This window comes from Vigna radiata, chromosome 1 (genome assembly GCF_000741045.1).
Source record: "Vigna radiata var. radiata cultivar VC1973A chromosome 1, Vradiata_ver6, whole genome shotgun sequence".
Classification (NCBI taxonomy): Eukaryota; Viridiplantae; Streptophyta; class Magnoliopsida; order Fabales; family Fabaceae; genus Vigna; species Vigna radiata.
In genome coordinates this window covers 1,365,126-1,390,082 of record NC_028351.1, presented here as the reverse complement: position 1 = coordinate 1,390,082, position 24,957 = coordinate 1,365,126, and the positions used below count along the sequence as shown (strand labels likewise).

Below are 24,957 nucleotides of genomic sequence, written 5' to 3'. Positions count from 1 at the left end.
AGAAATACATTTCATTTTCTTCGTGGTTCTCTTTCTAGATTTCTCGAAGCTTAAACGATTCAATTTGTAACTTAAAACATGATAAAAACAACTTTGACAATAAAAAGGAGAAAGAAAGTTAGGCACGGACACAATAAGATACACTAAATTCAAACCACCATTTATGATAAACTTGTTGATTTATAAATAGAGGTAAATGATGTTTTTCCTGGTTATAAAATTCTAAAAATTCATATTTCGGTCCTAAATAATTTATTTGATCCTTAAAAAAAAATGTGGTATTGCGAACGATATAATTGGTTTTCGTTAACATATGGATATAAATGGGTAGATACGTATAATATTTTGATGGGATTAATTTGTGGTAAAGTATTTTGTATTAGCGAAATAAAAGAATTTTGGTTCGAGAGACTTGAAGATGTAGGTCGTTGTTAGTGAAAGATTGTTTTTTTAGGGTGTTATAAAAAAAGGTTATGTCTTGATCGCCATTGTCATTTGAAGGTTGTTTGCTATATTTATTTTCATCGATCTCTGAATTATTGCTAGTAAATATCCATCAATACAAGATTTAGTGTTCTCAATGGTATGATTCATCCTTATAACATCATCGTATTGATATACTCAAACTAAAATGAGCGTAATTTAATGTTTAATTTATCTTAATTTATCTCTCGCTGCAAGTAATTTGTAATAACCTGCCTTAATTACATTTCTTTTGAACCAATGTTCATATCGCTTGGCCTGTAGCATACGAAAATCTATTTTTTACTTTAACTGTAGATGTATAAATGCATTCACGAACAAAAGTAGGTGAATGAACACATTTTGATGGAAATAACCCAGGGATTGCATCAAGGCCTCACTTTATTTATTTGTTTCTGAAAATGTAAAATAAGACTTGTCTATTTTGTATAGGACTAGTATTTTGACTTCTGCAATCACCCGACATTCGTTTTCAAGACAAACATATATTTTTTTTTTATAAGAATTGAAATTGAGTTGTAATTTACAACTCGTCACTCCCGGACTGGTAAAATGTTTCTCTAGTTTTGATTTTCTTTTTTTCTGACATCAAATCTAATATCGTCACTTTTTTGGGTTGCTTTGTCTGGTTGGAATGATTATCGGACTGGTTTGGTCTGATTGAAATCTAAGTTGGGTTAGTCTAAAGATACATTTGTACGATTGTTGTACTTTTCTGTTTTGGTATGATTATTAGTTTGGTCGGATTTGAATGATTGTCGAATTAGTGTGATGTGGTCTAGATGATTGTCGAGTTAGCGTAGTTTACATGACTATCGAGCTAATGTAGTTTAGATGACTACAAAACTGATTGATTCGACAATAGTCAGAATGGTTTGATTGAATTAAAGATCTTTCAAAAAAATGCAAAAACTTTTTTTAGGAGGATTAAAATGTACAAATGTAAAAAAAAAAGTGATATATATATATATATATATACACGTTGTCAACGAAAAAATAATGAAAATTTGACCAAAACATTAGTATGAGAAAAGTATCTCCATTTTTACAAAGGAAGAGATAAAATTTAGAAATAAAATAAACCCAAACCTATGTGAAAAAAAGAGTAAAATCTCTGGTGGATTGATGTTATACTATATACGAATCGAGTTTGTTTTTTTTTTTCAAATTTGTATTCATGGTTAGCATTTGATCTGATCTAAATAACGATCAATGTAATCAAGCAGTTTGGTATGTTGTAATGGTTGGACTGATCTCTCCTCTTTTGGACCGATTATGACAGTTGGGCTTGTTGGTGTGGTATGAATTGACTAAAGTAAAATGTTAATTTATCTAAAAATTCATTTTCAATTAGGTAAAGAAATTAAAATTAAAGTAAAATTTAAAGTTTGTATTTAATACAAAAATTAAAACAAAGAGGGTCGGGCCTCGATTCTTAGGGTTTATGGTTTCACATAAATTTCCTATTTTTTTTTTGTTATTTTTCTATTAGAAGCACAGGTAAGAATTAATTTCGGCGGCTAGCTGTAACTCTTCAACAAAGGTCTTTCTTTCTTTCGTTCTCTGCTCTTACTCATCTTCCCACGAAGAAAAAGTTGATTTTTTTATTTATTTATTTTTTGTGTGTCAAACGTTTATCTCTGTGCGTATTGACGAGTTTGCAGAATTTCTGATTTGAATAGTTATTTTTGTTTTCGCAGAAGCAGTTTTTTGAATTCAACAAGGAAAGATGTCTGGGTACGCTTAATTTTTCCTTAACGATTTTCTTAGTTGGTTTATGCGTGCAGCTCTCTGCCCTTGATTTTTTAATTCAATATTCAATTGAAATTCCTATTGTGTTATGGTTGCCTGAGACTCATTCCTTCATAACGATAAGCTTGGTAGTGAGGATATACATACTAATTACAATGTCTGTTCGTGGTTGTGTCATCCGTTGAGGTTGGATTTGGTTAGAGATGAGAACGGGTTGGGTACGGATATGCCACTAAAACTCTGTTTACCAGCCGTTTTAAATATACCGATATTTTTGCCATCCTAGATTTTGGCAGTTTCAATTTTCGATTTTAACACATTGATGATTAAAACTGAACTGATTTTATCACTTCAGGTTGTTTAATTTAATTAATTGGAGTTGCAGATTTTGATTCCTTGTGTTGAAAATGAATGAAGTGAACTATCTACCATGGTCTATTCCGGGTAGTGTTGGCATTTTTGTTGCGGCATTTATCATATAGGAAATTGTTTTTGAAAATTTCCAATGGGTTGAGAAATGTGCAAGGACGGCGTGGGTAAGCACTGCTAATCAATTTAACTCATTTGTGGAGAATTGAATGATATAGTATGTAATGTATTACATATCAGTATGGAAATAATTCATGTAGATGCTGCTGGTAAAGCTTGTTCACATGCTTGTAATGTTATGTGCATTGCTCTACTCCTTTTCTCAAGTAGCTTTTTCTGGATGAGTTTAAGATTCATGTATGGGTATCTTCTGACTGTTTAGAATACTTGTTGTGCTCAGTGGTGAAGAGGTAGCTGTTGCAGCTGAGGCACCTGCTTCCATTCCCGGTGAGCCCATGGACATCATGACTGCTTTACAGCTTGTGCTGAGAAAATCTCTGGCTTACGGTGGTCTTGCAAGAGGTCTTCATGAAAGTGCCAAGATCATTGAGAAGCATGCTGCACAGCTCTGTGTTCTAGCTGAAGACTGTGACCAACCTGATTATGTGAAACTGGTGAAGGCCCTTTGCTCCGAGCACAACGTTAGCCTTTTGACAGTTACAAGTGCAAAGACTCTTGGAGAATGGGCTGGTGTAAGTGCCTTAGAGACTCCTAACCATTTTACTTAAATTCCTTGTACCATTCTTTTACTCCCGATTCCCAAATTCAGTTGGTGAATGTTCATAAGGATTTTATTCTTGTACTAATTTTTGTTTCAGTTGTGTAAGATTGATTCAGAGGGAAAGGCTAGGAAGGTAACTGGTTGCTCATGTGTGGTTGTTAAGGTATGGCTTGATTGGATTGTTTTTGAATTGATGTTTTGTAGTGCCTTTCAATGTATGCGGATGTTTATGTATTTGCATTTTGCAGGATTTTGGGGAGGAACATGAAGCCTATAATGTTGTTCTACAGCACGTGAAAGCTAACTAAGTTAAATGCCTAGATTTGTGGGTTTCAGTTTGGTGTTATTTTATTAGTCTTTGAGGAATATTTTTGCCTCTGGAGTATCTGCATAGGAATTTTTACTATTTACAATCATACCCATTCTCATTGTTGCTGAGTGAATGGTCTTTTCTTACTATTGATTTTCTGTATTTTTTAGATTGACATGTTCACTTAATTGCTTTAACGTTGATGAATCAAATGAGGTTAGTAGGGTTAGAATCAAACCTCTATCTTGGTTTATGCTTTCACATGTAAATTTTCCAAATTTTCTCTCCTATAGTAATCAGAAGAAGGCATTTCGGCCGTTTACTCCCAACAAGGTATTTCTCTTTTTTACGCTCTCACTAATTATTCGATGAAGATAAACCTCAAAAATTTCTTTTAAGTGGTAAAACGCTTCGAGATCTTCACATTCTTTGTGAAGTTTCTTAGGCTATCCACGCATTCATCAAGCTAATTGGATTGTTCTCATGCTCTACCGAACTACTTGGTCTTTATACCAAGATATATGAGCTTCCCACCTATTTTAGTGGAATGTGCAAGTTCTCCACTTCTTCCTTCGAGCTCTCCATCGAGCGCTCTATTAAGCACTTCATTGAGCTCTTCATTCGCTCTTTGTTGAGCTATCAATCGAGCTCTTTACATGTTCTTTTGAACTCTTCATCGAGCTCCCCTGCAAACTCTTCACTAAGCTATCCACCGCGCTCTCCGTCGAGCTTTCTGTAGAGCTCCCTATTGAGCTGGTAGGGCACCTTCACAAGTTGTTTGACCTTTTCATAAGTTCTTCTGAGTTTTTATTGAACCTCTCCGGGCTACTCATTTGTCTGGCGGACCTATCCATGATACTTGACTGCCTTGCCGAGTTTCCCTTATTACTCGACTGTTGTTCGAGTTCGTCGCACTATTAAGTTGTTTTGTCGAGTTCACCGCACTACTCGACAATCTTGCAAAGTCCTTATTGCTTTTTGAGCTTTTCATATACTTCTTCGAACTCTTCATGCACAATGTTGGCCTATCCAAAGGCATGACTGATCTACCAGGGTATCTTGTCATCCTGTCCATCCTATTCGTTTGTCTTTCTGAGTTCTCTTTGTTGTCGAGTTCTTCATATGCTCCACCTCGTTGTCTGGGCTATCTACATATCTTATCAACCTCTCTAATTTACTCGACTATGTAATCGACCTCTCTTTGCTACTCAGCAAACTTTTAGAGTTCTCCTTGTGCTCGATCCTCAAGCTACGTGTCATCAACAATATGCCCGCTTCTTTTACAACTTGTTTTGCGAGGTTGATTATCTCTTCCTTTCCACTATCAGATTAACACTTTCTTGCAAAATGTCCAACCTTACCACATATGTATAATTAGTTGCATAATGGTCGTGCTTGCCACATTTAAAGCACTCCACTCCTGAGTTGCTTGATCAACCTCCTCGACCTCTCACTTTTCCTCGACTACGTCAATTCTACAAACAAGACTACTCTTTGTTGTCTTCATGGTCACCTTGGCCACAACCTCCGCTTCCTTGACTTTCTCGGCCTCTTCAATGCCTTGAGTGTTTTGACGATTTCCCTTCACGTCAAGCTTTGCTTGAAATGCTTGATCAAGTGGCTCTCATTTCTTCCTTCTTCGCTCCTCGTACGCCTCCAATGACCCAACAAGCTCTTCAATCGAGAGCATTGGAAAATCCTTGGACTTCTCGATGGCGAAAACTATATTCTCAAAGTCAATTGTCAATGACCTCAAGATCTTCTCTACAACCTACCTAGTTGGCAACGCCTCTTCATTTTTTCCGAATTAATTTGTCACGGTCTTCACATATACTCGACTACTCGTTCTCTCTTCTCCATTCTCCAAGATCTCTCACACTTTTCTTGAAGGTGTAGCGTTTACTATTTTCTCAAATTCATACTCATCCACAACTCAATATAAATATGTATAAAGTTGATGTGTCTTTTACTTGCGTTTTTCTCAACATACAATTTGGGCAACCATATGTTCTTCATTGGCTATTGGCTCTTGGTAATCATTCTCAACTACATCCCACACATCTTAAGATCCAAGAATAACCTTCATCCGCTTTCTTCAGTCATCATAGTTGGTTTTTTTTGTCAACTGAGGGAGAGAAACCCTGCTTGTAAGGTTAACATCTTATTCTTTCTTCCTTAAACACTCAAGCAAACTTGCTCATTTTCCACTAAAACACTCATGCTCTCAAGCTCTAATGCCAATTTATTAGCAAAACTAAACCTTCATGTTAAAAACTTGTTCACTTACTTACTTTGCTACAATTTTACATATGTCAACCAGGCACATACTATTTATAGACTTAATCTTGAATTTTCATCTCCAAGTCAAACATTATTATTAAGACACAATTATTGTCTAATAACCAATACATTAAAGTTGCTGAGTGTTGCACTCTAAAACAAACAAAACTCCTAAACAAATAAATAACTCATTTGATTCTATTGCATTTAAGTTTACCCAACATCGGTCAGGATAATCGGGTTAAGGGTGTATTGGCCGACTCACCGATCGATCAGGGTAATCGATCTAAGGGTGTACTGGTCAGATCATCAAAATTGGCCAAAGGGTGTACTGGTCGACTCGCCAACCAATCAAGATTATCGATCCAAAAGTATACTTGTCGATTTGTTAGTCAATCAGAATAATCAACCCAAGTGTGTCCTGATAAAAGCTCGCAAGTAAATTTGATTTATTGACCAAAAGAACATATACCATACACGACCTCCTTTTATTGATCCATCTCCTTTGATCCATCTTTTGCATATTCAATCTTTTTATCTATAATTTTGGGATTCAAAATAATGTAAGTGTAATTATAGTATTTAATTTTTATCAAAGGTATTAAAGCCCATTCTCTACACAAGCTAGCATGTAGAAACTTTTCTTGCACCATCTCTGTCTTTTACGTAAAAATTTCGTAGGAGTGTTTCTTGTGCTTTTGTTAGCAACTCTAGGTTTTCTCTAAAACCACACACTCTATCTTTCCTTCTTGATGAAGATGCATCAGATCTCCCAACCCAGATATTCTCTATACTGTTATCATACATTTTCAATTTTATCAACATTATCAAACAAAGTTGTGCAACAAATGTTAGGAAAACTTTGTTCACAATGCATTAAGTCCACATGATTCACGTCCGATTTCTGAATGCTAAATGTTAAACAGAATAAAACATTATTTTTATTTATTTTGAAACCTAAAATGTACCAAAAGTCTTAGAGTAACAAAAACAAACATAAAATTTTGAAAGAACGAAAATCACATTTCATCCAAAATATATTAAATTTACAATGAGATCAAAAGTTGCGTTTAGGTTAAATATTTCCAAAATTCTATCCTAAACACAATTCTATTAGATAGATAGTTGACCTAGTGGTCCAATCTTATGGAGTTCATGGCATAAACAACAAATTTTGTCCCTTGTGACTTATAGTTTTGCTAGAAATGTGGTTAAGAATCAATAATAAACTAACATTTCGTAGAACCCATAATTAAGTAAGAAAGTTTGAAGGAGAAGAAAAGCCACTTGAAAACAAAATTACACATTTCTCAATCACAATTTCAAAATGTCAAATGCTGATTTTGGCTCTTACTTATGACCATAGTTATGTTAGAAACTGTTGCAATAATCGGTGTACCTTCAGAAGAAGGAATTGGACAGAAGATTAAGACTTAAAATTCGAAATCAATATCAAAATTTAAATTGTGTTTGAATTCTTTTAGAGCTGAAATTAAAATTTTGTTATCTAATTTATTGTATAATTAAAATTCTTAAGTCATGACCCTTATTTTATAAACAAAAATTGTCATTCTATTGTCTGTGAAAATGTACTATGATTTAGAAAATGTGAAGAAGAAAAAAAAAAAAGAAAGCAAAGCAGCATTATTCTTTACTTACGTGTTGGAGGCACAAATAAGATTGTAATGGAAGAGAAGGGCACATTAATGATTTAATTAAGGGCCGGCTTAAGTTTAACCAATAATTTGCAGAGTGATTATGTGGTGTTACGTTTGAAGCAGAAGCTCATAGGATCTGTATTTTAAGCAAAAATGGCATGCATTGCTTTTATGCAATTTCACTTATTCTAAAGGTCAGATTAGAAGACTTAATTTGTTAATGGTGATTAGTGATAATCTCTATTCAATATTATTTTGACGAATTCTTGACAAGCTTCTAGATTGTAAGGGAATGGATTACTTTGCTCCCTTGAAGTTTCACTAAAGAAAATATAGAACGAGTAAAGCTACAAAATAAATTATATTTTATTAGTTAAAAAGAAAAAGAAAAAAAAAAAAAAAACTTCTTAAAAGGCCTTCTTCCATAAAGATATGACCATAGCTCGTAATTATATATTAATGTTGTAAAGAAACAAAAAATGAACTTAATATCTTTTAAAGTTTAATTACCTATATATTATATTAATACGCTAATAATATGATTTTGTGATTTTACTAATTCTCAAGGAGGAACTTAATAATAAAAGAGTTCAACGTATAAATTGAAAATATAATTATGAAATGTGTTAGAAAAAACTTAAATAGCTAAATTTCTAAAATAATGTCAAATTGTCTAATTACATATTTTATTTCATAATTAAACATAATAAAAAACATTTATCACTCGAGTTTGAAGAGAAAACTTTTTTTTTCATTCTTTCCTGTTCTAAAATCTTTAAATTTATTTTTGAAATAAATTTGTATATGCTTAATGAAATAAGAACGATTTAACCAATTTTTATTTCTTTCCATTTACCAATTACCTACTATCAAAATAATCATTATAATCACATAATCAACCTAACTGTACTTTTTAACATTATATCCAAGATCAATAATTAAGTTGGATCAATCTTACAAAATAGTAATATTTTAGCATGTAATTAACCTTTTCAAAGTACCATAAATAAGTGATCATATATATATATATATATATATATATGCATGTATGTTTATATATTACTAAAAAAATGATAGTTTGATGAGTTAAATAATCATGAACTAGCATTCACAATGTGATATATTTATCATCGATCAAACAAGAGACATATTCAGTGATCTAGTGCATGTTATGAATCTCAAAAGCACTGTTGATCAGACATTGAGCATGAGCACAACCAAAAGTGAAGCTCCATCTGAAGAAAAGAGAGGTGGCAGAATGAAAAGGCACTCAGAGAAGACAGAAGAAGAAGAAGAAGAAGTGAAACCCTCAAAGAAGAAAGAGCAAAGGCACAAGCAGCAGCAGCAGCAGCACCACTCAATTTCAAAACCTCCTTCAGCTCCAACCCTTCAAGACTCATTCAACAACTCTCACAGCAACCACTCTTTCAGCGAGAGTGACCTTCAGATGGTGGTGGCTAGCCAGTCTCAGTCCATGAGTGACGATGCCATCAAGGTCGTGAAGGAGGCAGTGAATAAGAGTATCAAGAGTGCGGCAGTGATGGCTGTGGAAAAAGTTGAAGAAGGGGCACGTGATGCTGTTGCTGATGATGATGGAGTGTCCAAGAAAGTGAGTAAGTGGTACATTGTTCTGCTCAGTCTCAGAATTGCTGCTTTTCTGTTCTGCAAGATAGCATTCTCTGTGTTGGTTTCTGATAGAAAGAAAAAAGTGCGTAAAGCACCACCATCAAGAAGATGGAATGAATCACCGCCAAACACGTGGTACACTTTTACCATTGAAACACCAGTACCAACTCCTGAACTAGACTATGATGAATTACATTGGTATCAGTTTCAGGAATTCAAGTAAGTTCACTCTAGTCTCTCTAGCATTGGTGTTTTTAGGCAAATCTGATAGAAAAATTATAAGAATAAGCGAATTTTAAGAATGTTTTCTTTCTTATTATCATTGCTTCTGTTTGGTGCAATTGCCATTGTTGTAGTGGCATAAGGTTTTGCTAATCTTTGGGTGTGATTGTGTATTAGGTACTGTTTATCAGTGAATGTGATAGGATTTGTGTATTCTGCATTACAAATATTTGATCTTGGGAAGTACTTCGTCACAAAACGACACACAATCGATCCCAAACTGCGTGGTTACCTCAACTTTGCTATGGATCAGGTAAAACTTATTATGTCACAGTTCATCTTTTCATTCTATACAGTTCTATATATAAATCAGTACGTAGTCGGATTTTGGTCCATGCTACTCAGAATTCTGCAAGGGAAAGATAATTTTTTGAATCAGAATCAGAGTTTTATCTTCATAATCTGGATAAGCAACAACATTAAAGAAAAGAATGTATTAATTCAACAATAACGTGCTCTCTAGTTAAAACATTCTTTTCTGTTTATCCATTTCAAAGTAATAATAGTCTTTTAAAACTTTTATGAAACACCCTATTGCAAAATATTTAATTAATGCAAATTATTTATGATTAACATTTCTATTGGTAGAAAACGTGTTATAATTATTATAAATCTAACAGTAAGCGTGAGTTAAGTCACACTATTCTTAGAATTGAGACAATTCAACAATGAAAAAAAATTCATAAGCCTAATTTTTTAAGGTTTTGAATTAGAAGTGAGGTTATTTTATTTGTATTTTATTATTAGTTAATCTCTTTAGTGAATCTTGTAAAAAACTAGTTAGTGGTATCAAAATCAAAAGTTTGTTTTAGTGATCGTTTTAGTGATCGACTCAAATTTAATCATTGTATTATAAGTTTTATTAATGAAAAATTAAACAAACATGTCGTATTGTGATGAACGACACTCCAAATAGAAGATATTTTTGTATTAACTCCTATAAGATGTCTTAGCGTAGGAGCTCGCATCAATGATATTATTATTATTATGAAAATATTATAAACAATTAAATCTTGTATTAAAAGTCTTCTCAATGAAAGGTGAAACAAAAAAGACCTTGTTATGATAAAAAAATAGTACAATAAAAAATATTAATTACTATTAGTTCTGATAAGATCTGTAAATACGAAGTAACTCACTTCAATAATATCATTATTATTGTTATGAAAATATTATAAAAAAATTTAGTACATACAATGCTTTCATGTAATTAGTGGTTTAATAAATCTCCTATATATATCTTAATAATGGAAAATTTTCTCGTGTCTATGGTGGCAATGCATGCATGCATATTATATGGATATTCTTCCACCTCTAGGTAACTATTTTTAGTTTATAGTTCATGGATCATGGCATATATTTTATCACATACTAATTAAGAAAGGTGTTTGATGGGTTGAAAAACTTCAGGTGATGGCCTATCTTCTAATATCGGCATCATCTTCAGCTGCGACCACAGCACATTATTGGACAAACGAAGTTTCAGAGGGAGACAAGTTCTTGGAAATTGCGAAGGCATCCGTTGCTTTATCCTTCATTGCGTTTGTGGCCTTTGCATCTTCTTCTATTGTTTCAGCTTTCATCTTTTGCAGATTCAACTAGCTACTTTATCTATCTATGCAACATTACTCTATATCATAATTATATACATAGTCATGAAGTGTCAAGTACACAAAAATAGCTGCTTGTGTGAACATTGATCAAGTTTTATCATTTCTGGATAATCAAATGCTCAAATTTTCAAAAACAAATCTCGTTATGGTGAGATGTTTTTTTTTTTCTGCTTTCTGGTTTAAGAAGAAAATGAAGTTTACTAGCACGTTTCAGTTTTGTATATGGAGACAGAAGAACACAAGTTTTTTTATAAACTATTCAACATTATAAGTGTTTGGTTTCAAAGTTGGATTTCTCGTAATCACGTTGTCATTTAATTACTTAATTATTTGATTCAATTAAAACATTAATCATACATAATTTGTTTATTATTGCATCAATCAATCTAATATTCACATATATTTAATTAATTAAGTACATTGAATCAGTGAAAAACATTACTCTAATTACAAACCTAAAATCAAATATCTCCATAAAAATAAAGAATCATATACCTACAACCAACTGTCAAAATTTCAATTTAATTTGACGGTTAATGAAGCACGAATCATAATTTTTCCAAAATGACTCGGTGCTTGAAATAGGATGGCACCCAATGCCCCACACCTAGTGCCCAATGTCAATCACCTAAATTTTTCCAAGATTTTAACTCGAGAGTTGTGTTCAATGCTAATTAGTTAGTGAACTCACTAACTTTGCAGCACCTAACGGTACTTAAGTTTCACCCAACGCAAACAAAGTTAGTGGCCACTGCATGATGTTACCAATGAGGAGCATTGATATCTTGAAGATAATAATTTTGATGATGCTACAAAGTGAAGAACTTGAAGACTTTAATTGTAATATATTTAAAAGCATTTTTATAGACTAAATTATATTAGGAATAACTTTAAACATATAAACAATTAGAAGTTTTCCTGTCTTTAGGAAGTCTGTACAGATAATCGATTATTTGGTGTAATAATCGATAATCACGAGCTCATTTGAAAAACCATTGCTCGCGCAAATAATCGAATATTGCTCGAAATAATTGATTATTCTGGCTTGAATCAAAACTGCCCAAGTTGCGTAGACAATCGATTATTCCTCGGAATAATTGATTATCACCTTTTTGAAAACCCTGTAGCGGACTTGAATAATCGATTATTACTTACAATAATCGATTATCACTGGCAGTTGTAATGTCTCTTTTTAGTTTCAGACCAGTAGGCTATATATACTTTTCTCAAACCCTTTAGAGGGATTATCTATGCCATTTGAGAATACAATTTGTCCAAGGAAGTTCTCAAGTGGTAGTGTTTGCTCTTGCCAAGTCTTGTGAATAGAAGAAGCTCACGCTTTGTGTGTCAAAGGTCAGAGTGATTCTCTTCAAGTCGGCTGAGCAATTGTCTTCTGGTTCGTTTGTCAAAGGAAGGAAGGTTTTTGCTGATATTAATTTCTATTCATCTTATTGTAATTTTTGAACTGATTTTAGTGAAAAGGTTAATCACTATTTATAGTGATTAACAAATGGACGTAGAATCTTTTGATTCAAACTAGTATAAAAATCATCTGTGTGATTTTTCTTCTTCCTACACTCTTTAAACTTTTAGCACACCAACTGTTCGATAAAAGTTTTATAAAAAAATTAAAGGAACCATTTTATTTACCAAACACGCTTTTTGCTCTTAACAATCGCAAAACCGTTTCTGTTATTCCGTTGTGCAAAAATCGGTACCGATTGTTTTACAACGGATGATTGGTGCCCAGAGGCACTACAAGATGCCTGATGCTGCACCAGAAGCTGAATATTTCTCTATAAGTTTTAATTGCGCAATTTGATTCTTCCTAAGCTATTCCCCACTTAAATAACTTTATAAAATTATAGTATAACTATATCTTAGCTCAAGAAGTACCAAATTCCTATCAACAACAAAATCAACCTTTTATAAGAACAATACACACTCTCTAATACTAATTGAATCAAACTCACTTATCTTTAATTAAATCCTACAATAGTAAACACATTACAAAATTATCATTACAATTTCAATACCGAACCATTTCAACATTTTAAAATCCATTAAGTCTAATTCACCAATTACCGAGACCATTCACTCTAACAAATTATGCTTGCACACACGTATGACTTGAATAACATGATCAGTTTGACCAAACACCGCATATAAAGTTTTAACCAGCCAATTCAAATCATAAAATAAATTCAATTGAACCAAATCACAATTTCATCATAGTTATATATCGAGCCCAACATATATTTAAATAACTAACTTTGTTTACTTGTAAAACAATTCTAAAGGTTTATAATATACCTAAATGCCTTTAACTCCTCAAGATATTTTATCTACATATATAAACATCATGACTAGACCATACCATTATGATTATTGATTAGCATAAACTCATTGACGATTAAAAAGACATATGCAAACAAAAGAATACTCACATACAACAAAAAACAAAAATAAACTAAAAAGAAGGCGAGACTCAACTAACCCAAACTAAGGAATTAATTTGTCCAAATTGAAGAGTTTGTCACAGAGATCAATTATATAATCTCGATTCTTACATCAGACAAACACATAGTGAGAAAGAGAATAGAAAAGTCAAAGGACTCTAGAAAATGATTTTCTAAAAAGATAATGTATTTTAAAATAATAAAACTCGTTATACAATTTTCTATTTATAATTAAATATTTAATATCATTTTAAACAAAAAATACTATTAATCACACACATACAGTGTGTGTATAAATTATAGAAAGAGGGGTTATAAGAAAAGGACTAAAAATAAGAGTTTCCTAACTAAAAGACGAAAATGAACAAACCTTTCAAATAAGGACGAAACCTAAAATAACATGATAGTTAAGGGATTAAAAGCATATTTAATCATGTTGAAAATATTGTTTTAAAAAATTATAGATGAACCTAATATATTTTATAATTGAATAGTTAAGAGACATAAGTTAACTTAGTTACTTAATACTTTAAGTTAATCTATGAATGTAATTGCCTAATTTAGGATAAAGTTAAACGTTTTGTTTGAACCATTTATTGAATTTCCTGGCCACTTGATGTTGTTCGGTCTTAATGAATTTGTTTTGATTCTCCTAACCTTTTAAGAAACTTATTGAACCCATCTTCTAATTCTATATATAGAAATTTTACTATTTATTAAAAATATATTTGATGCATATAAAAAGAAACTTTAAATAGGATTAAGTATTTAAGGTTCATTTTATTTTTAACTTTAACTCATCATATCCTTGTTTTCTTCACTTTGTAAAAACGTTTATAAATATCTTGATTTAAATTCTCTGCGTGTTACTTTTATTTCTAAAAAATAGTTTTACAGTGTTTTCAATAGAATGATGTAGAACTCATGAAATATTTGTGATTTAAAAAAAAAAAAATTAACAAAAAGTCATTTAATTTAAATGCATTCATAACTCATGAAATTGTTGTGATGTGAAAGAAGTTAATAAAAAGTCATTTAATTTAAATGCATCCATTATAAATATTTGGACCCTATTTTGAGAAATTAACTTTTTATCACGTTAAAAGAGGTATAATGTTTTCGTTTTCACGATTTGGAAAATGATTTTTTCACAGCATTTTTTATAATATATGTATAGTTTCTCAGTGGTTCATTTCATATATTTTTTTAAACAATAAATTCAAACCACCAAAATCATAGTCTTAATATATTTGTTTTAAAGTGGATATGTGATTTTTATTGTTGTTATCTGTTCATTCTATATAGTGTCTGTAAATCGTTCTTTCATTTGTTACGGTATTATTGATGGATATTTCTGATGTCTTTTTTTTAAATTGGCTGTGTAGAAATGAATGCTTCAAAGTCCTTTCAGAAAAGGCATGAAGGTTGCTCCCGTAGTCTTTCTTCTGGCAAAGAATTGAGTGAAGTGTTTGTGAAACGCAGGAAGGTGAATCAAGCATTGGTGACATTCAAGAACTTGATTGACAAATTAATGTATCAGTATAAAGTGTACGAATCTGAGAATTCTATGGCTAAGAATAAGAATAAAGCTCTGATGGAAGCAGCAATGACAATGAGAAGAGAACATCAATGGGAGAACACTCAAAAGTGCGTGGGACATATACTAGGAATCGATGTGGGTGATATTTTTCAGCACCGGGTTGAACTCAATGTCATTGGCCTCCATAGACAGTTTTGGAATGGAATTGATTATAAGATAATGGACAACAGTTTGTTGGCCACAAGCATCGTGGTAACACATCGCCATGATAATGTTAGAAGATCTAATGGTACCTTGGTTTATGAAGGTGAAGGAGGAAATCCCGATGTTGGAAGAAATGTTCCACTTCGTGATCAAAAACTGAAAGGAGGAAATTTGGCACTGAAAAATAGCATGCAAGCTAGAAGTCCAGTGAGAGTTATATTGAAAGTTAGTGGAAAGTTTGATGCTGCATTCAGTTGCAATAGGAGTAATTCTGATTTCTCATACGTTTATGATGGTTTGTATTTGGTGGATACAATGAACATAGAAAGAGGGAAATATGGAAAGCTTGTGTTCAAGTTTGGACTGAATAGAATTTTAGGACAACCTGAAACTTGTGTTTCCCTTAAGGACCATGGGGAAAATTCAAGGCAACTTGCAAATTTTAGTACTAGGAAGAAACTCGAGCCGAAAGTTTGTGTTGCTGAAAAGGAGGTTGTTCGAGTTAAAGATCTTTCAAATGGTAAGGAGAAGTTTACTATTAGGGTGGTGGCTCCAATTGATTGTGTTGAGCTACCCACATCCTTTGATTATGTTGTAAGTAACATTTACTCAGAGAAGTTCGAGCAGGCAATTCTTTGTGGCTGTGATTGTGCTGATGGGTGTGCTGACAAAGAAAATTGTGTCTGCTTCAGGAAGAAAAAGGGTAGCAAAATGCCGAATGGTTGTAATAAAAGACTTGCTTCTGAGATGGAATCATCGCTTATATATGAGTGTGGCCCATCTTGCAAGTGCTCCTCTTCTTGCATCAACCGAGTAACTCAGAATGGTATTCGGTTTCAGCTAGAAATCTTCAGGACAGAACAGAAAGGTTGGGGTGTTAGAACACGCTCTTTCATTCCCTCTGGAAGCTTTGTATGTGAGTATATTGGAGAAGTCAGTGACTATATGGAGGCTAGATGGAGGCTAGATAATGACTATATATTTCACATGGGTATGTTCATGATGGATGCTTTCTTTTGTTGTGTTTGGATTTAATGTAACTGTTTCAGTCTTTTTTTTTGCAGGTGTTGGAAAGGTCTTCATCAATGCAAGCAAATGTGGAAATGTTGGAAGATTCATAAATCATAGTTGTGCTCCAAATCTCTGTATCAAAGATGTTATGTATGATTGCAGTGACAAGAATCTTCCTCACAAAATGCTGTTTGCTTTAAAGGACATTCCTGCTGATACAGAGCTGACTTATGACTATAATTCCTTCAATAAAAAATTTATCAAGTGTAGAAGTAATAGCTGCTGCTGTGGAACACCGGAATGCAATGGACGGATCTACCTTTAAAGATGTAAATTTTAGTTCTGCTTTTTATGGCACTGTTTGATATGCATACATTACATATACTGGCATCGTTATTTCATATGTATAAGGTGGTGCTCAGTATGTCAAGGATGCACTATGTTTAATGTTTAATGTTGTGTGGTGACTAAAAATAATTTAGCAATTATTATAATTATAAAAGTGTCTCTTACTACCTTAATTATCCTAATTCTATTTCATATATGTATAAAACAAATTTCATCAAATTATAAAATATGATTGCTACTAAAAATAATTTAGCAATTACTATGATTAATTATTTATAACAACATCCCTTACTTTCTCAATTTTCTAACTATCATTCACTACATATTTGTCAAACAATTTTCATCCACAATATATAATATGAAAATCATTTATAAATATAATAATTATTATAATTAAACTAAATTCCCTTACTACTACAATTAAATCACCATTTCCAAGAGTTTACCACAGAATAATCTAATAACTATACTATTAGATTAAATTCGTTAATTTAAAATAAATAGACAATTATTATAATTCGATCAGCATTTACTACTAATTATCATGTTATCAGAGTAAAATTATAAAGAATTAATTAAATATTATAATTTTATTAATTTCTCTTACTACTGATAATTATAATATTATCAAAATGATTTACGAATTTAAAAAAAAATATTTAATTATTATAATTTCAATAACTTTTCACTTTCCAAATTATTTAACTTTCATATCATTTCCAGTAACAATACATAATAGTTATATCACTTAACAACCAAACAATAATCATAATTCTAATAACCATATAATTAAATTAAAATTATTAATTTTAAAAAACAAGTTATTATAATTAAACTAGCTGTTCTTACCACGAAATAATTTGTTTAAGCTACGATTAAGACCAAGTTCTCATATGTTGAAGATACTGTTACTCGCCACTAAAGACTCTGTTGTAGAAGTTGATTGGCTAAACCTGCTCTTTACTAACTTAACTACTCAGCATAGCGATCGATTTCTGAAAAGAATGAATATTGGAGTTATATTTGAATAAAAATAATTTAGAAAATTCCTTATTTTTCCTTACTTCTTTTATTAAGTTATTAGTTATTTTATCATTTTATTATTTTATTATTTTTTATCTTATTATTTTGTCATGTGGCGAGGAAGTACTATCCAATAAACCATATCATGGAGGTGCAGATTAAAAGTGGGGGGTGTGTGGAAGCAAACCAAACTTGAAGTCCATTTGTCGTTTCTTCTCTACAAGAGATTAACATCACATGGTAAAGAATATTACAAAGTTCATTTCTCCAATTATACAAAGATTTTGATGTGTAAATTTATCATCATCTTGTATTTATACTTGCTCAAACCATTGTAGAAAAATCCTTTATAATATTGAATTAGTTTGTTTAATCTCTCCGCAATTTATACGTTTACTTAATGTTAATGACAATGATTGTTTATGAATCAAAAATCAAAAATACTAGATAAAGAGATATGTCGATAATGAGGAACGAGTGAAGATAAATGAGTTGACTAATATAAAACTTAAGGAAATAGAAGAAATTATTTCCAAAAAGAAATATGTGGGGAGTTGTATAAAAAAAAAACAAAAACATAAAGAAGTATTTTTCTACCAAAATTCCCAAAATAATGTTTGCATTCTATCAAAAGATCTTAGGAAAGAAGTTACCAATAGGAACTATGTGAAAAGAAGGGTTGTGCAAATAGTGATATTTAAAACTTTATAAGTTTAAATTAATGACACCTAGAACTGAAAAATGAATGAAACTTAGGGTTTTATTTTTTTTTTCTTTTCTGTTCTCTTTCATAATTTATTTGTCATTTACATTTTTTCGCTATTTATATTTCTTGTCATCTATCTTTCTTTTCATTCATTTTTTTAATTTTATTTCTTTTTACAAATGTTAATTGTTATTCTTTATAACTGAAACTTGGTTTTGCTTTTTATTCTTTTTCTCTTTTATAATTTTTTGTTATTTATTTTTTTGTTATATATATATATATATATATATATATATATATATATATATATATATATATATATATATATATATATATATATATATTTACTTTTCCGTTAAAGAGTTGATTTTTGAATGTAAAATTAATTTTAAAATATTTAACAAGAGTTAAACAAATTTTTCGTAATGATTATAGCTCGATTTAAAGTAAACATTCATGTATTTAATTTTACATAGTGGACTTAATTACTGATTTAACCAAATTGCTTCTCCTGATTACAAAAGCTTTTACGGTATTTTACTTTACCCTTACTTTTAAAATAAATATATTAATTTTAACTTAAATTAACTTTAAATCAATTACATGAAAACTGTGTGAGTAGTGAACTTTATTATTTATATAGTACAATGCAACTAATCGAATTTGAACAAAATACAACATTTAAAATTAATTTGATCATGGCTTATACAACAAAGAACTTTATAATTGTTTGCATGTTGTGCAGCTAAGTAAAAGCAGACATCTAGTCATAAATTTAACAAATAACAACATATTTCTAAGGGAGGAAGGATAGGAAGATAGTCTCAATTAAATGGGATACTTTGGGCAAGCTAAAAGATGAAAATGGGAGAGGCATAAGAGATATGAAATGTTTAACTCTGTCTTATTAACAAAATGGAAATTGGAGACTAGAAGTGGAAAAGCAAAGATTGTAGTTGAAAATATTGGAATTTAGGTGTGGATCTTGGAGGAATTTAAATACTAATAGAAAAAGTGGGGGAAGAATCATGATATTGATGATATTGGAGTGACTTTTGCACAAGGTATGTGAGATAGAACAACAAAATAATTGGTTTTAATATCAGGCTACATTGTGGAAAAAGGAAATAAAATCAAATTTTAGGAAAATAAATGGGTGGGAGATAAGATAAAACCATAGGTTTCTTAGGTTGTTTGCCATCTTAAATCATAAAAACAAAATAAGAGGAGCTTGGGGAATGGAATGGAATGATTGAGAATGAAATCTAGCATGGATGAGAGAAAGAATTGCTTAGGAAGCTCCCATGAGCAGAACTTAAGCAAATCATAACACATAAACCTTTTAGAAATATCCAGAGTAACACTTAGAGTAGAGAAATTGGCATGCCCATCATTATCTCACCAAACACTCACATAAACACTTAGCTTTTTTCTATTACAATGCTAAATGTTATACTGAGTCCGAATAGGAAAAAAATGTTAAATTCGAACAATATATTATTTCTTATAGTGACATACCATAGAAGAACCAAACTATGTGAAGTGTTTATATATATAAAAAAAAAACTCATAATGTAAGTAAGAGAGCATGAGAGTAAAATCATTTTATAGTGTTTAGTATTATGTAACTTGTGTTATTAATTTAAGGTTTAAATATTTTCTTGGTTTCTATTTTCGTTTTTGTTTAATGTGAATTTTATTTTTTTTATATTCAACGTGGTTATAATTTTTGTAATTTATATTTAATTTAATCATTTTTCATGATGTCGTCTAAATTGTTAAGAGCATATGGTATATATGTTGGCAGTGTTTGAATGAGGTGTTCACTATTTTTTTACATGGCAGGTCCAACATAGTGTATGTAGAATTAATTTAATTAATTGTATATTGAAATAGTAATTGGTCGTAAAAAAGGTTTTTAACTAGGGTTTGTGAAGTGCATGTGAGTTTTTTTTGTGGAATCTTTCATTGATTTTGCAAAGTCCTCCTCTAGACAAAAATTGTGTTCGTTGTTTGGTGAGGTTGGTTTGGTTGTCAATCTTCTTTATCTTATTGCAATAGTCGGAGACGTTGAATTTGTCATTCGTTACATGGTGCTGATTCAAAAAAAATTGAAATAATTCTCATTTATAATTGTGATGATATGATATGATAAGAATGATAACTTAAAAGGATGTTGAGAGATAATTTTATCTTAACTACAAGATTAATAATAACATGTTTAATTATTTTTAATAGAAATATTTATTGTAATTAACATTATCTTTGTTAATTTTTATGTTAAATGATAAAATTATTTCTCTAATGTGATTGGTATAATTATTTCAAGTGATATTAGAAAGAAAATATTGATGAAAAAGATGTTATCATTATCAATCAAAGAAGAAGGTTTATATATATATTTTTAGAATCTATCCATATATGTAATTTGTCCTGTAAACCCAATTTTTGAAAAGAAAAAGAACATAGTATAATTATACATGTATAAAATTATTTCTATTTGTAACTTATTTTGATTTTTCTATACACTTCTCAAAAATGTGTTCCATAACATCAAGGCAGATAAACTTTTGTATTTTCTCTGATTTGACGTAACAGTATTATTCTGTTTTGTGTTAGAAAAGAAATTAACAAGGATAACGCAGATTAGATATAGCCGCCAACATGGACTCCTCTCTTCATGCGTCATACCTTACGTAACATTATACATGCATTTTATTACTCCCTTTCTTTTCCTATACTATTTTATTTTACTAAAATCATTTCTGACAATTTATGTATACCAATAGAAAAAAAAATTATATAAATATAATAACAGGTGCGATAAGAAAGATAAATAAAGAAAAATGCACAGTATTTAATAAATATTTGCAATTCAAAGATGTACCAAATATCATTGTTCTTGATTATAACCCCTTCATTACAACCAAGAACACTGATCCGTCAAAGAAGATGGGCAAAACATCACGAATATTGCTGGAAAATCGTCTGCGTGCAAGGTTGTCCCAAAAGGAAATAAAGAAAGTAAAAGAGAAAATGGTTCTTGGTTTCTTTGATATATGATGTCATGACACAAATCATCACATGGCATAAGAAAAGAATAATCTAAGCAGTTTTCCAAAAATAGAAATCATTTTGCATGCTATAAATAACATATTGTTTTGCATAATCTTCCCATCCTCATCAGTCAGTTCAACTCTTAAGTATTTGTATCTTCATTACCCTTATCTCTTTCACTCCAAACAAACACTCTCAAAGGATTTTATCATTGATTCTTCACAATACCATGACAAGTATTCCATCTCACATGAGAGCTTGGATCTACTCTGAATATGGGAACATAGAAGAGGTTCTCAAGTTTGATCCTAATGTGCCCACACCACACCTCATGGAAAACCAAGTGCTCATCAAAGTTGTGGCTGCAGCCATTAATCCAGTAGATTATAAGAGAGCTCTTGGTCATTTCAAGGACATTGACTCTCCTTTACCAGTAACTATGTTTCTCTTAACTCTGTCTTAGTCAATTAGGCCAAACTTTTCAATCTAGCATAACCTTTTTGTTTTCTTTAATCTCATTTGTGGTGAGAAGACTGCACCAGGGTACGATGTTGCTGGTGTGGTGGTGAAAGTGGGAAATCAAGTGAAGAAATTTCAGGTTGGAGATGAAGTTTATGGTGACATCAATGAGGTTACTCTGGACCATCCAAAGACTATTGGCAGTTTAGCTGAATATACTGCAGTTGAAGAGAAAGTATTGGCTCACAAACCCTCCAATTTGAGTTTTGTTGAAGCTGCAAGCCTCCCTTTGGCAATCATAACTGCTTATCAAGGACTTGAAACTGCTCAGTTCTCTGTTGGCAAATCTATACTTGTTCTGGGAGGAGCTGGTGGAGTTGGATCCCTTGTTATTCAGGTCTGAAATTTTATCCAAAAATTCATCTTTTGCTCATCTATTACTCTCATTAATTTTTTACCTCTTGTTACTCAATATAACATTGCATACTCTAATGGAAAGCTAATTGTATTCTATATGTGTGTGTTGCATGAGATAGATCGCCAAACATATATTTGGTGCATCTAAGATAGCAGCTACTGGTAGTACTGGAAAACTGGAATTGTTGAGAAACTTGGGAACAGACTTGCCTATAGACTACACAAAAGAGAACTTTGAAGAACTTGCAGAGAAGTTTGATGTGGTGTACGATGCAGTAGGTAAGTTATTTGGATTCATCTGTTCAATTTCTTTACATGAATATGTTAACATAATATTGTTGAGTATTAGTGTCTCAAACATTGTTGATATCATATTTACACAGGGCAGAGTGAAAGAGCATTGAAGAGTGTTAAAGAAGGTGGTAAAGTTGTGACAATAGTGGCACCTGCAACTCCACCAGCTATCCCTTTCTTGCTCACTTCTGATGGTGATTTGCTGGAGAAATTGAGACCTTACTTGGAGAATGGACAGGTGAAGCCAATATTGGATCCTAAGAGTCCCTTTCCATTTTCTCAGACAGTGGAAGCATTTTCATATTTGAAGACTAACAGAGCTACTGGGAAAGTGGTCATATATCCCATTCCATAATATGCATACATGCATGCCAAATTTCTCTCTGGCCTTATGACTCTTCTACTTTGTCTATTTCCTATTTCAGTGTCTGTTGTAATAAATCTCTTATAGATATGAATGGTTGTTATCTTTGTTGTAAACTTATAACTAGACTTTGGATCTTCCAGCATGTATTATTTTCTTTTGTATCTAAAGATTATGCGATATAATAATGTCTTTTTGCTTACTCTGTTAATACAACACACTCAAATATTAAGTTTTTTATAAATTTAATTTATAATTATTCTTCTGTAGAAAAACTATTCTGTTTAATCCGTCTCAGATCAATTAAAACCCAATAGTTTCGAAATGCGAAAACAGAAATAAAATTACAATTTAAAGATCCTAAAAATTTTCAATTCCAAAAACTAATCACAAAATCAACAAACACCAACACTAATCAATTGAAACATAAATCCAATTTGAAATCCGTGATAGCAATAGGAGAAACAAATAACCCTTATTTTATTCAAAATTTATTACAGACCTATTTTAAAACAAAAGAACGTGTTAATTTAGATGCCCAGATGCATGCTATGTTTATACAGTTAGACCGGCATTTCGTAAAATCTTCTCTGGATATTCTAAAAAGTTTGCCTTATGAACCAAACCTTACAAAACATCACAAATAATTTTAGTAGAATAAATCATTATTTTATGTTATTACGTATTTTTTATTTTTTATTTAAATTTATGAAGTTATAGTTATATTTTAAAAGATTAAATTTTTTTAAAATTTATATTTTGATCAAAATTATTTAATTATTTTTTTTAAAAGTTTAAATTTATTTTATTAGTATAATTTTGTAAAACTTTTAAAATACAAAATAACTAATTTACAAATTTAATTTCATCAATTATTTTGAAGAATAATAATAATTATATAATTATTTATTTTTATTATATTATAATGACAATGACTAAATATATAAATTTTAAATATATTATTTTGATTCTTTAAAATTATGGTATTCATCTTCACGTATTATAATATTCCTATATTTATTATATGATATATGTTCTATGATGTATATTAAGCATTGAATAAAATTAAAATTAATTTTATTTATGCTATGTGTTTGAAAATTTTGCATGGATTAAAAATAAGATTAATGTAAAATGATTAATTAAACCTTAAATTATAAATTAATTTTATAAATTAAATTAAATTAAATTTTTTTTTAAACAAATAATTATAAATAGTTTAGCAATTTAAATGGTTGAAAAACAAAATCAGTAATTTATTGGGCAAACCGTGACTTGGGTAGATTAGACAATGGAAGTGTAGGTTGTGAATATTTTTGTGGAAAAAGTTGGAAGTGTAAAATGAAATATTGAAGGTAGATGGTGAAACACTTTTTTTAGTTGGTTTAGGAATGCAACTCTCTGCCCTTATTTTTTAATTCAATATTCATTTGAAACACATGTTGTGGTTGCCTTGAGACTCATTCTTTCCTAATGATAAGTTTGGTGGCAAGGATATACATGCTAATTACAATGTCTCTGCCCTTATTTTTTAATACAATATTCATTTGAAATACATGTTATGTTGCATCATTGGATTTGGTTAGAGATGAGAACGGGGTTGGGTTTTAAATATGTGGATATTTTTGACGTCATGGATTTTGGCAGTTTCAATTTTTGATTTTAACACATTGATGATTAAAACTGAATTGATTTTATCACTTCATATTGTTTAATTTAATTAATTGGAGTTGGGATTTTGATTCTTTGTGTTGAAATTAATGAAGTGAACTATCCCGTATGAACCCACTTTCACTTAGGTGTATTTTGAATATGGTTAAGTGTGTTCTGGAACTAACCTGTCGCGATCTATCTTCTTCACTTCTCTAATGTAGAATACCATCATCAAAGATCACCAGAACCACATATCAACAACACCAATACATCAATGTATAATTTCTCAACTCAAACCAATGAAACAGTATGTAGGAAGAATAACTCA

General features: G+C 30.9%; 4 protein-coding genes across 4 annotated transcripts; all 4 read left to right on the top strand.

Annotated features, from left to right (window-relative positions):
- Positions 1–1,933: 1,933 nt before the first annotated feature.
- On the top strand, positions 1,934–3,896 carry LOC106767410 (40S ribosomal protein S12). The gene is made up of 5 exons (XM_014652297.2): positions 1,934–2,026; positions 2,184–2,220; positions 3,005–3,296; positions 3,423–3,488; positions 3,574–3,896. Exons 2-5 carry the CDS (start codon positions 2,213–2,215, stop codon positions 3,631–3,633), a joined length of 426 nt encoding a protein of 141 aa, XP_014507783.1. The 5' UTR covers positions 1,934–2,026; positions 2,184–2,212; the 3' UTR covers positions 3,634–3,896.
- Positions 3,897–8,780: 4,884 nt separating this feature from the next.
- Positions 8,781–11,083, top strand: LOC106769188 (CASP-like protein N24). Its single transcript, XM_014654701.1, has 3 exons — positions 8,781–9,418; positions 9,599–9,734; positions 10,892–11,083. Exons 1-3 carry the CDS (start codon positions 8,781–8,783, stop codon positions 11,081–11,083), a joined length of 966 nt encoding a protein of 321 aa, XP_014510187.1.
- Positions 11,084–14,940: 3,857 nt separating this feature from the next.
- Positions 14,941–16,114, top strand: LOC106754179 (YDG domain-containing protein At5g47150-like). The gene is made up of 2 exons (XM_022785564.1): positions 14,941–15,924; positions 15,971–16,114. Exons 1-2 carry the CDS (start codon positions 14,941–14,943, stop codon positions 16,112–16,114), a joined length of 1,128 nt encoding a protein of 375 aa, XP_022641285.1.
- A 5,462-nt stretch (positions 16,115–21,576) lies between these two features.
- LOC106766978 (2-methylene-furan-3-one reductase-like) lies at positions 21,577–23,178 on the top strand. Its single transcript, NM_001317295.1, is given in 4 exon segments — positions 21,577–21,875; positions 21,975–22,298; positions 22,438–22,597; positions 22,702–23,178. Coding segments are annotated over 4 exon segments (954 nt in total). The 5' UTR covers positions 21,577–21,671; the 3' UTR covers positions 22,968–23,178.
- The last annotated feature ends 1,779 nt before the right edge of the window (positions 23,179–24,957 follow it).